The sequence below is a fragment of the Chelonoidis abingdonii genome, chromosome 1, assembly GCF_003597395.2.
Source record: "Chelonoidis abingdonii isolate Lonesome George chromosome 1, CheloAbing_2.0, whole genome shotgun sequence".
Taxonomy (NCBI): Eukaryota; Metazoa; Chordata; order Testudines; family Testudinidae; genus Chelonoidis; species Chelonoidis abingdonii.
Window position 1 is genome coordinate 253320411 of NC_133769.1, and position 13295 is coordinate 253333705.

Here is a 13295-nt window from a genome sequence, read left to right on the forward strand (position 1 = left end):
TACCCAGAAACACCTGCGACAATGATTTTTGCCCCATCAACCATTGGGCTCTCAACCCAGAATTCTAAGGGGCAGGGGAGACTGCGGGAACTATGGGATAGCTATGGAATAGCTACCCACAGTTCAACGCTCAGGAAATTGACGCTAGCCTCGGACCATGGACGAACACCACTGAATTAATGTGCTTAGTGTGGCCGCGTGCACTCGACTTTATACAATCTGTTTTATAAAACCGATTTATGTAAATTCAGAATAATCCCGTAGTGTAGACGTACCTTTAGAGTTTGTGCAAACTGAGATTTTTTCAAAGACTTCTAGCTTGGCCAAATGTGGGTAGTTTTTCATAGAAATAGCAATAAGCACATCGGTAACACAAAGACCAAATTTCAAATCCTTGGTCTGAACTATGGGACTGCGAGAGCATCTCAAAGTAAAGGTCACCAGTCAATTTTTAACAGGCAGATATCTGGCATGGAAAATTTCTGCCCAATGGTTAAAGTTTGGCAAAGCTGTAAGCAACTGAAAACAGGGTCTTATAATAGAAAGTGTTGTGCAACCTTAATATTAGACAGTGTTACCAATGTCACCTATAATTATATATATTTATTATTATATAACAGAGTGAACGAATAAAACAAATGGTATCAACACAGACAGCTCTGGACAGAGATTTACAATACTTTATGCATAAATTTGATTTATTATGATCAAAACCACTCACTGGCATGTGTGGTATTACAGAGATCAGTAGTCTTATATCAGCTTCTGAACAGAGTAGTGCAATATGGTTATAATGAACATTGTCTTTTTCAGAATTTATTAGAAACTCAAAATTCAGACAAAGCGTATTGAAAGATTTTTTAAAATTGGGGAACACTGCTCAATTTTGGGTAAATGGGGATCCACTTTCAAGAAAATCAAGTGTTATTTATGGATTTGAGTCAAAATAGTATGATTGCATGATTTCACCACGTGATTAGGTGTAACTTGGCGGATTACATGAGCGTCACTTCATCTGAAATGCTAAGTGAACCTTCAGGTGTGACACCACATAGTCTGAACCAAAATATGAATGAAATTCTATAAAGCAAACCCCACTAGTTTTCACACTGCTTTGTTCAGGTGACCTCAGCTGGTGGTTGGGAAATGACCATGAGATATGGGATATGATTCTGCAAATTCCTAGTGTCCTGCAGCACCTGAGAATTTTGCTAGCATGAAATTATTTTAAGATCTTTCAGAGCAAAGTCCCTTGCCACTGCTAAAGAGTCTGATTTTTAAGGCTGCAATTCAGCTATGTACTTATGTAGGTACCTAACTTTAAATACATGTCAATGGGACTAAGCATGCATTTAAAGTTAGGCATGTATTTAGATCAGAACCAAATTGAACTTTCATACAAGGACATTATTTTTCTTCTGCGACATTGTCATGGATCCACAGGATTGGTGCTACACCCGCAGCTTTGGAGCAGTCTCTAGGAGAAACCCCTTCAGTATCCCAGCCCCCCCATGGGTCCCACTCTTTCTCCTTGTTAGCCATGTGGCTTCACTGCTTCCTTAGACTGACTTATGGGCTTTCGGTGCTCCTGCTTCACACCATGAGCTCCATTCAGCAAGTCCAACTGAGACAGACTCCTGATGGAGAGTTGTACACTCTTCGGGGATTAATGCACCTCACCAAGTATTTGCAGTGATACCAAGAAGTGTTGTTGTCAAAACAGGCAGGTTTATTAGTTAACTGGAATGCAGGATAGGAAGTCCTTAGGGTAGTACAGAGAATGGGTAATTAAAGCATAGTCCATTCTGGTTAGCCCAGAGCCCAGCCAAGCTGTAATGAACCTCTTGGTTTAAGCTCTGTCTGACCTCCTTCATCTGACTCCTGGGAAGAGCCCTGAATACTTCCAGCAGCCACCTCTAATTCCCCCACTTCACACTTCTCCAGTCATTTGTTCTTTGCTGGGGAATGTTGCTCAACCTCCCTGCTGAGAGATGGAGAGATCCAAATCTCTCTGGATCCATGGTTGTTAGGTGTCTATGTCTGACCAATTGGATTTGCCATTGTCTTTTCAAATGTTCCACTAATATGGGGACCAAGTGTCAGGGCTGGTCTACACTGGAGGGGGGGAAAGGGAGGGGGAATTGATCTAAATTACACAACTTCAGCTCTGTGAATAACATAGCTGAAGTCGACATACTTAGATCTACTTACTGCGATGCCTTCACTGCGGTGTGTTGTTTATTCCCCTTGCGGTTCTCGTTGAGGTGGAGTACTGGAGTCGAAGCTAGAGAGATATACTAGACATGAAAAATCAACCCCTGCTGGATCGATCGCTGCCTGTTGATCCGGCCTGTAGTGTAGACAAGCGCTCAGACTGCTAAGCCATACCCAGACCCACATCTCTTAGCTTGCCCTGAGAGTAAACAGTCCTTTTCCACCCCCTGGGTAACAATGGAGCATATAAGGGAAAATAAGGCAAAAACAGGATGCCTAAAAATACTACTCCTCCTTCATAGACATCACAACTGAATGACAAGAATGTTAACATCTCTTTTATTTGTACAATCATGGGCTTTTGTGACTTGTGTGAATGAATAGTAGATGCATGATAGGAGTGTTTTTTTTTTTGTTTAGGATTCATGTAGAAGAACTTGAAGGCAAATCATTTGTTCATGTGGCCACACTCAGGGAAGTTACTGAAAGGGACCTGAACAGCAACTTCATCTGCTTTGCTCAGAATTCTGTGGGGAACTCGACAGGAGTGCTCAAGCTAAAAAGGAAGGAAAGAGGTAAATCCAGAAAAGGCCTAGCTATTCCCCATAATGAGAGATGTTTTGATCACTGTCACTAATATGCTTGTGGTCATCATTGCCGTCTACTTTTCAATAAGTTAGAGGGATTCCTTGAAACTGAACGGAAAAGGTTTTGTCTGAAAACTGCTAGAATTGCTCTGTGTTCCAGCACAGATCTGCTTTTTACACTGTCAACAAGACACTATCTATTTTCTTGAATTCCCATGCTAGGCCTGAGTCACAATATTCAGAACTGGACTTGGATCCAGTTCCAAACTTCCTTAAAGTTTGGGAGACAAGCAGGAGTGAATCTTGTGAGTCAGTTTAGTCCGCATCCCTGATATTAGCATTCCTTGTAAATGTCAGTATTATTATGGAAACACTGAATTTTAACAGCAATAATTTTGTTTTAACAGCACTTTTCATATTCATATTATATGGTGCGATTGCAGTTCTAGCTGGACTCCTGGTGGGCAGTGCTTTTGTTTACCAGCATTGGATCGAAATAGTGCTGATGTATAGAAATTACTTGGCCAAGGACGAAACTATAGGGGGTAAGAAAAATAGAACCATGATAGACTGTTATTTTACTTCAGTTTTTATATTGTCATTTGCAATATCTATTAACCATTTACTTTAATATCTTCAATCACATTAAGGCCTAATCCAAAGGTGTATGAAGCCAATAGTTGACTTTCCACTGACTTCAGTGGTCTTTGATTCGGGATCTTAGAGAAGCCGGAACACATGGGGCAGTACCTATTTACTGACTGAAGTCTTTTAACGAGCCATTTACAATAGCAGTAATTTAGCCAGGGAAAATCAGAGTAGGAGACAGAGGTTAGGCAAAACTAGGTAGACCAGGGATCAGCAATCTTTGGCAGGTGGCCCGTCAGGGAAATCCACTGGCGGGCTGGGATGGTTTGTTTACCTGCAGCATCCACAGGTTCAGCCGATCGCAGCTCCCACTGGCCGCGGTTTGCCGTTCCAGGCCAATGAGGCTGCGGGAAGCGGCGTGGGGGATGTGCTGGCCGCCGCTTCCCACAGCCCACATTGGCCTGGAATGGCGAACCATGGCCAGTGGGAGATGCAATCAGCTGAACCTGTGGATGCTGCAGGTAAACGAATCATCCCGGCCACCAGCGGATTTCCCTGACAGGTCGCGTGCCAAAGGTTGTTGATCCCTGCTGTAAACAGAGGAGTGAGGTGTTCCCAATATTTTAACAAGAAGTTCCCACAACAATTCCTCCCTTAATCTGTGATAAAATCTGTAGATTAGAGGCAGAGCAATGGGTGAGGAAATGGAGACTAATATAATATTTATTTTCCTATTTAATCAACATGATTTCTCATAAACATAACCAAGGAGGGAGACAATGTCACTTGGCAAATCAACTTATTGGAAGTATTTATATTTTCTTCCTAAAAAAAATACATGTTGAGCATAGTGATCAACTTCTATTCATGAAAAGTGCAATAACACCCATAGGCCTCTACCAGGTTGGGGATCCCAGGTGCTAAGCTCTGTAAAAATGTACAGGAAATGGCAGACCCGACACCAAAGTGCTTACAAATGTACTTGGAGGTGCAGGGGGTGGAGTCGTCTGGTGGTTTTTACCTTTAAGACTTTTCTGAAACACACCTGGCCCTTGATGTAAGCCGCTATATTTAAAAAGAAATGGCTCTTCAGAAAGTGTATTGGTGAGCCCAGTGATAAGTCATGTCTGGCCAGAGTGATTTGGGAAATCACCTAATCCCCCATTTAGTTTGGTGACAAAGTTTTCATGAGGGCTCTGGAAAGTCCCCTGGAGGTTTCTCTAGATGATCCCTGGGATAAAGAGGTGTTAAACCAGATCATTCCTGGAGAGGTAAAGCAGCATCAACTCTTTGTTCGTCTTGTCCATTTAGACTGTAAGGTCTTTGGCCCAGAGACTGTTTGTAGCGTGTCTAAGGGTATGTCTACACTTGCAGAGTTTTTGCACTGTAAGTGTCACCTGTGATAGGGAACAAGTGAAAGAAAAGCACTAGTTTGTGTACTCATTTAATTCCTTAGGTGTCAGAGAGTGTTTACACTAGCAGCACTTCCATTGCCAATGAGAGCAGCGCTATAGGGCAGTTATCTCACAGTGCAGCGCTCTCGATAGGTCTTATGATAAGGGAGGGTTAGCGGAAGGCATTCTGGGACCCTGCTCAGTGCCCCATGATGCACTGTTTCATGTCCCAGCAGCCTCATTACTTCCGCGTTTGTTTTGTGGCATTTTTTTTAAAAAAACCTGCAGTTGTCTGGCTGCTTTCCCTGCCACCGTAGGCACCAACTTTTTCCCAGCGCTGGTGGGTGCTCGACCCCACCCCACTTTCACCCCCGCCCCTGCCCGGCCTCCTCCTAGCCTTGCCCTGCCCCCATTCCAACCCCTTCCCCAAAGTCCACCCCAATTCTGCCCGCTCCCTGCCCCTATTGGACTCCTTCCCCAAATCCCTACCCTGGCCCCACCTCTTCCCAAAGCGCGCTGTGTTCCTGCTCCTCCCCCTTTCCTCCCAGCGTTTGCCACCATGAAACAGCTGTGGGAAGCTGCTGGAGGGTGAAGCACCTATGCCCGCCACATCTATAAACAAAGGCAAAGGGAGTTTCAAACTTCCCGGGGCTTACAGGGGGAGGGGCAGAAGTCCCTTTACCTGACATCAGAGCAGCAGAGATGCTGGCCAGAGTGGTCACTTTTGGAACTGTGGGATATCCTCTGGATGCCAAAAAGTGTTTACATGAGCAGCCATCCTTAGCCATAGGCAGAACAGGCAGCCGCCTAGGGCACCACTAGGTATGGGGGCACTGCTCTGCTGGGAGCCCAGACAGATGGGAAGCAGTGGAGCATGTAAGAGCAGGGCTGCTGGATCCTAGAGAGAGATGAATGCAGCACAGTCTGAGGGAGAGGATTGGCTGGGAAGGGGTCTCTGGGAATGAAAACACTCATACTTGTAGGTGACCAGATGCTCCCCATTTTATAGGGGACAAGTCCTGATTTTTGGCCTTCTCTCTCTAATAATATAGAGACTTCACTTATTCTACTCTTTTCACTCCGTCTCGATTTTCACATTTGACATGAATCTGCGTCACTCACTCGGGTGGTTTAGGTAAATGGATACTATTAAGTCAAAAGCCCGAAATATCGGGACTGGCCCTATAAAATCTGGCATCTGAATCTGCGTCTACCCATTTGCTGGGAAGAATACTCTCCAGGCTGGCAGTGTAGTCCATTCTCCTTCCAGGGTGGGAGCATGCACAGTGCAGGCTCCGAGTCTGCTGGTCGCCCGTCCCTGAGAGTCCGATGCTGTTGCTAACAATTCACCATGGTCCGTTGGGCTGGCAAGTGGTGCCCATTGCGTGTATGTGAGCGGAACCTGAGGTGTTTACGGCTGCTGTTTTGCCACTCTGTCACCCCAAGAGGTGGATTTGATGGTCCTGCAGTTTCCAACGTATGCTCCCGGTTCCTCTACCTTGCTAGACTGTTAGCTATCCAGCAGGCCTGGAGGAAGAGCCAAGTCATGAAAGCAGTACTGCGTTGCCATTTTAGAAGTTGTCATTTATACAAATTTTCTCTGCCCAAAACTGCTTGCTAACCATCGCTAGAATTCCGTAATTTCAATATTACTTTTTTTAAAAAAAATCAATATTTAGCTCCAAAAACAGAAAATAAAGTGTGACATATATATTTGTCACAGTTCTCGATAATGGTGAAGGGAGTGGTGCCAGTTTTCATCAGGAAACAAAAAACGCTGTACCTGAACCTTTTCCTATAGCCCTGTTACTGCTAAGTAGTGCCTCTTCCAACAATATGTAATATGCTCATACTGCCTTACTAATGATATAGGCACAAAGGGTCCTGCGAACCTAGCGCACACGTGCAACTGGCAACCCGCAGAGCTGACATCTAATTAAGTAGTTCAGCTCGACGCTACAGATTAAGGTGGCCGACTCTTCTCGCACGGGTGTGCGGCCTGGACTGATAGACTTGTCGGGCGACCTGCTCATTAGATTGCTGGGTTCCTGACTGACATGGCTACTCGCAACTGCCATCACTGCAAGTGAGTCCCTAAGAGCCATATGGCCCATCAGACCACTCACGCTGGCCGTGGAGACCCCCAAGGCACCCCACGGCTGGCACGTAGGGACCTGCAGCAGGCGGTGGACTGAGCTCCCGCGGTTAACTGAGCATGTACTCATACGCCGGTTGGACAATTGGGAGGTTCCATTCTATCTCATTGTGGTAGCGGTTGAGCGAACTTAAATCAACAATATGAGGAACAAGAACGCACTATGACAAGTTGAAAATCCGTTAGAGCAGTGCTCCCCAACCTTTTTTCGATCTGGCGGTCCCAGACGAAGGACTTGGCGAGTGACGAGCATCCGACCGAAATGCCGCTGAATTCGAGGTGGGCATTTCAACTCGCGCTCTGGATGACGCTGCTTATCAGTGGCAAGCTGCATCATCCGAGGCTGTTCACACGCGAATTTCAGGGCATCTATTGGCAGATTGCCATCTGCCGGCCCAGTCGCTGGGCTGCACCTGAGAGGGCCCCTGCGGGGCACCATGGCACCCACGAGCACACGTTGGGGACCCCTGAACCTAGGAAGCCTCAAGCAACAGAGGATCGTTTATAATTTAAATGCACTCTGATTGTATGAAGAATGAGTACACTTGCATCAATGTTTATGCAATTGCAAAATCGGAATGATGGACTTTACATTTTACTTCCTACCAGCCAAACTTGTTGACATATATCCTTAATGTTAGTACCATTGCCACTCGTATTCTTACTGACGGAATGTACCTGTAAAACAGGCAGAATCAGTCGTGAGAATGGGGTTTCTCAAAAAACTTACCTAGCTCCATTTATAATACAATACATCCGCTCTACAAGGAGTCAGTGTACACTTGATTATTTGGTCTTGCGTATTCTTTCAGTCATAGACCAGAGACATCACTTATGTCTTTGTCATACGATGACATTATTACTGATTTTGCAGCCAAAAAAGCCAGAAAGATTGTTTTTAATTAAAACCAAATCCTTGTTTCAATACCTCTGCATAGAAATTTCCAATAAAATGTTGACAAATTAAAAAAATTATATTATTTGCATCATTCTGTCAAATCAGAATTTTTTCTATAGTGCTATTTCTTTAGTGCTAGTTCATCAGCATTACAGTGTGCTTAATTAAGTTAAATTGGTTTTAGTAACATGCCTGTGGCAAGTTTTCCAGTAGTGTAATTTTATGTTTGTGTTGTTAAGAGCAAGACAGGCACAGGGGCACCAGTTTAATAATCCCACCTAGGACACCATAAATCCTAAGGACGGCCCTGTACATGAGTAGAACGTGTCTTCACTTTATACAACAGCACAAAAAGAACAGTGGAAAGATTGTGTGCCTCTCATGAAGATGGTTTTCTTTCTGTGATGAAACTTCTGAGTTTCACCGCAAAAAGTCATTAACAAATGTAGAGGCTCCCATGGTTTTAGCACAAAACAGGGACTTCTGAGGCTTTAAATGGCAAGTGTAGACATAGCCTAACACAGTGTGGCCCTGATCTCACTTGCTACCATATTAGTACCACCACCACCAATAATTATAAGGAGTGGTGGTTTATAATATGGTGACGCTGACCTCCACTGGTGCAATGAGGAAATGCAAACTTCTAGTGCAAAGGATTCTTTATCATTATTAGTATTTAACATTTTCAAAGGGACCACAACTCAACCTCCAAATCTGCAAGTTGAAAATTGCATACCTACATCTTTTTTGATGCACACTTTCTGGGACTTAAGTTTTTGAACACGCTAAACTTAGCTGGAGACTTACACAAGCATGCACATAGAGTTTTCTAGTGATGCTGACTGTGCCTCAGGTAAGACAAGATCACATAAGGAACTATCACCTAACTCACAGGTTAGTATTGATAACTATTCTTATAGGGCTGAGTATGCAAGATGCTGAGCACTCTTGCCTTAATTCAGTAAAGCAGTTAAGTGCATGTTTAATTTTAAGCATGTGAGTAGTTCCGTAGACTTCAGTGAAGCCAGCATCTTGCAGAACTGAGCCCCTATCCAGTACTTTTGCTCTGAGTACTAGGCAAGACAGCCTGTTTACAGCTGTTCCCAACATCCATTACTTCCTTGTCCATATTTAGTCATTAACCTGTTCAACTTTTAACCCCCTGCAGAAGTTTTTTTAAAATGGAAATACTTTTTACATTTTTATTTAAAAAACAAAAATATATCAGTGTATGCATTATAGCCAAAGATGGGTCCAACTAGAACCCTGGACCCAAACTTTCTTCTCAGTCTGGGAAAATTTGGATCTGCATTTGAAATCCACAGCTCAGATCTATTTCTTTAACGGGACAGAACCAGAACTCAAGAAGTGGACGGCTCCAAAGTTTGAGGTGGTGTTTGGATCCTGACCTGAACTTTGCATCTTTCTCTCATCTCTATTTATAACACATGGATTTTTCTAGTATTCTATTAAATAAATAATACATGTGTTTTTATGACAACATGGTGTGTAAGAGAGATGGGTTTTTACTTGCAATAAAATGCACTGCATTTTAGAAGCAGCTTGTGCATTGGAAATGCCATGTTTTTCTTGAGTAGCCGCATTGATATGATATAAATGCGAGGGCCAGATCTTCAGCTGGTCATGCAGCAAAGGATATTACTTGTTTTCTGCATGCTTTCTGAAATGAAGCAAAGGGCCTGATTTTCCACTGCTTTCCATCATGTGAAGTGGTTTACAGAATGGTAGATTTTGTACTCACTTTGACTGTGAATGTCTACAAAAGTTGCAAAGTAATGGAGAAGCAGGCCTGATCTTGAATTACTGACTGACTCCACTACAGGATTTGACATTTGTTTGCTATTAATCAAGTGTATTCAGGTAAATAAAATATTTATATACTGACTATAATGAGAATTTACCATTACATTAAATTAAAGGTGATAGGTACTTCAGAAATACCTTAATTAGATTAGATGATCTGCACATTTTAAATTTCATTTTCTTTTAGATCGCAAAGAATTTGATGCATTTGTGTCCTATGCAAAACAAGACTCCTTTGAAAGGGATTCCACTTTTCTTAAAGAGGAACAGTTTGCCCTGGAGGTCCTTCCGGAGGTGTTGGAAAACAAATACGGATACAAACTGTGTCTTCTTGAAAGGGACATTCTTCCAGGAGGAGGTAAGGTCCCTCCTGATACGTGAAAAACATCAGGAGACAACCCTTCGCTCCAATAGATTTTAATTTTCAAAACCCTTATCCATCAAAACTGCCAACCATGTGATTTGGTCATGGAGCTTCTGCTCATCTCACTAGGTCACAACCCCTAGAGTCTAAGGCTATGTCTACACTACCGACTATGTTGGCAAGAATATTCTACCTCGCAACTGACATAAGTTACACTGACATAAGTGTTAGTGTGCGCAGTGCTAAATTGATAAGAGAGCTTCTGCCACTGTCATATAGTGGTGGATTAGCTACTGGGTGCCCAGGGGCCTGGGCCAATTGGGGTGTCCCTGCACCCCCACCTGCTCCACCCACCTAGAGCTCCTGCCAGGGAACAGGGGAAGCCCCCACGTCCCGACCTCACTCCTGGCAAGAGTGCCGGGCAGGGAGGTGGGGGGGACTGCTGGCGGAAGGAGTGAGGAGGGGCACCCATTTGCTCTGGCCCAGGGCCCAACAACCCCCTAATCTCCCTCTGCCATCATAGTTTATGCTGCTCACGTTTGGGGGGTTATGCTGATAGGAGATCTCTCTGTACATGTAGACATGGCCTAAGATATCCCATTCACACAGAACTTCAGTGTCATCACTGGGGACATATTAGGTTGGGGTAAAGTTCTTTTTCAGCATTCTTAAAGGACTAATACACTTTTGTATAAGCATTTTTGTAGCTAGAGATTTGCTTGACAGTAAAGCTAGAACTTTTCATAAATTTTCCAATGGAACAGTTTCCCGGTGGAAAATGCTGATTTTTTGTCAAAATTTTCAATGGGAAATTATTTCAATCTTTCATTTTAGTGAGGTTGAAACAGTGCATTTTGACTTCTCTTTACCTTTTCTATTACATTATAATTTGTAAAAGTCAAAATGTGTAGACCCTTATTTTATATATTATAGATTACAATATAAAAATCACAATATGAAGACAAAATAAAATACTTTGGAATATTTCGTTGCACCAAAAAAATTGAAGATTTTGCTATTTCATCCTCATTTGGGATTAAATGAAATTTTGAAATCTCGGAATTTGCTGTGGAACAGAAATTCTGTTTTTCAACTAGCTTTTATTAAAACCTCTATCTGTTTCTATACGAGAATGTCAGAAGAATGCCACCCTCCACTTTTATATTACAATTTACTTATATTACTCATTTATCCACATTAAACATGTTCTTTGCATGTATTAAGTATGTTTTGCTATCTGTCAGATGCCCCTTTTTTCAATAAAAAATAAAATTATCTCAGAAATACTGGGTGAAACTCTCCACTGACATTGGTAGACACAACTCATTGATGAATTAGGCCCACTGTAAGTAGCTTTAAAAAAAATCCTACCTTAATTCTACTTATAGTTAAACTAAACAGGAAAAATCATTTGCCTAGACAGTGTTTCAAATCTTCAGATGACTTGTTCTGGCATTTTTCAAGGGTAAGTTTTCTTTATATAAAACCAATACACAGTAAGTCACAGGTCCCATTTTTCTGCTCCCAACAAATTCATAACTTCAAACCTTGGTGACACATAGGGAGGGGGTGTGGGATCAAGTGCCCTCCCAGATTTTGGCAAGTGCCAAGTTGCCCTTACAGGGCTTGCTCTGTTCAGCCTGCTGCCCGGGGAGGGTGTCTCTGCCATCCTCCTGCTGTGCCTCTGCACCTGGCACTTCCAGCTCGCTTGACTCCCCCGTCCCGGCAGTTGGGCCTTGGTGGGGAGCTGAGGATGGGGGACAAAGCCAGTTCTCATGCTGGCAAGTATCAGAGAGGTAGCCGTGTTAGTCTGTATCCACAAAAACAACAAGGAGTCCGGTGGTACCTTAAAGACTAACAGGTTTATGTGGGCATAAGTTTTTGTGGGTAAGAACCCCACTTCTTCAGATGCATGCAGTGAAAATTAGATACAGGCATACATATATATTGGCACATGAAGGGCTGGCTGACTCTGCTCAGGGTCAATATCTGCAAGAGAGCCTGGCTGCAGAGGTGGCAGAGGCTGGCTCCCAGCCTGAGCCCAACTGCCAGGGACAAGGATGGAGCGAGCCGGAGGACTTGGGGGACTCCGGCTCACTTGGCCCCTGTCCCCGGCAGTTGGGCCCAGATGGGGAGTGGAGGAGCCACCTCCTCTACTAGGGTTTTGCTGATCTGCACAAAGGGAGTGACCCTGATCAGAGTCAGCCAGCATGAGAAGCTGCTCCACCCCGCCTAGGGAGGCCCGGCTGTTGGCAGGAGGGGCTGAATGAAGTGGAAGTGCCAGATGGGAGGAGATGGATGGAGCCCTCCCCCCACCCCTGCAGGTAACTTGGGTGGGGCAGGGAAAGCACGGTGGCCTCGGCTGGGCACAGAGTGGGGGGTTGCTGCAGAAGGTGCTGGGAACAGGCTCCTGCTGCCCAACCTAAATTGGGGGTGTTGCCGTGCCCCTCCCCCTGCTGAGCTGTCCATGATGTCATGGGAGCTCTGGGGAGACACTGGAGCTGTGAGTCAGCCGGGGGCTGGAGGACCCAGCTCGGGGGCATGTGCTCCCCACTCCTATGGCCCCAGCCTCCCAGGATCAGGTGGGATTGGCTGCCCAGGCCTAGAGGGATGGGGCTGGAAGGTTCCTCCAGGGGCCACCCATGGGGTGGTCATGTGGCCCCCTCTTTAACTGGTGCCCCCCCATATCATCAGGCATAAGTCATCTATGCTTCAAGAGCTGGCTAGAACTTTCTAGAATCTTCCAGAATCTCCCAAGTGAAGCAGGGGACTAAGGGTACATTTACATTGCCCACATTACAGCATGGCTGCAACAGCACCATGACGTGGCCAGTGTAGACACGCTTTATTGCGGAGGGAGAGCTCTCCCAGCGATTAAAAAGCAAACAAACAAACAACCCACCCCAAATGAGTGGTGGCAGTTTTATTGCTGGGAGCGCGTCTCCCGGTGCTAAAGCGCTGCCTATACTGGCGCTTTTCAGCGCTAAAACTTTTGTCACTCGGGGTGTGTGTGTGTGTTTTCACACCCCTGAACGGCTAAAGTTTTAACACTGAAAGGGGCAGTGTAGACACAGCCTAACACAACTTTACACATTGTGTCACATTCTTTTAAACATCACCATAACTTTCTCTTATGTTAATTAAGATATCTTCCAATGTCAAAGGGAAATGGAGAGAATATTCATCTGTGGAGATCTCCCATGCATCACAAAGCAATAGAATAAAATACCTGTAATAAGTAGAATAATAGAATCACATAATCATAGACATA

The 13295-nt window shown here is 44.3% G+C and overlaps 1 protein-coding gene across 1 annotated transcript in view; it reads left to right on the top strand.

The window, feature by feature from the left end:
* The window catches only part of IL18RAP (interleukin 18 receptor accessory protein), a 41077-nt gene that overhangs the window by 25514 nt on the left and 2268 nt on the right, over positions 1–13295 (top strand). The window contains 3 exon segments of the mRNA XM_075064460.1: positions 2635–2789; positions 3209–3346; positions 9848–10018. Coding sequence (XP_074920561.1) covers positions 2635–2789; positions 3209–3346; positions 9848–10018 — 464 coding nt within the window.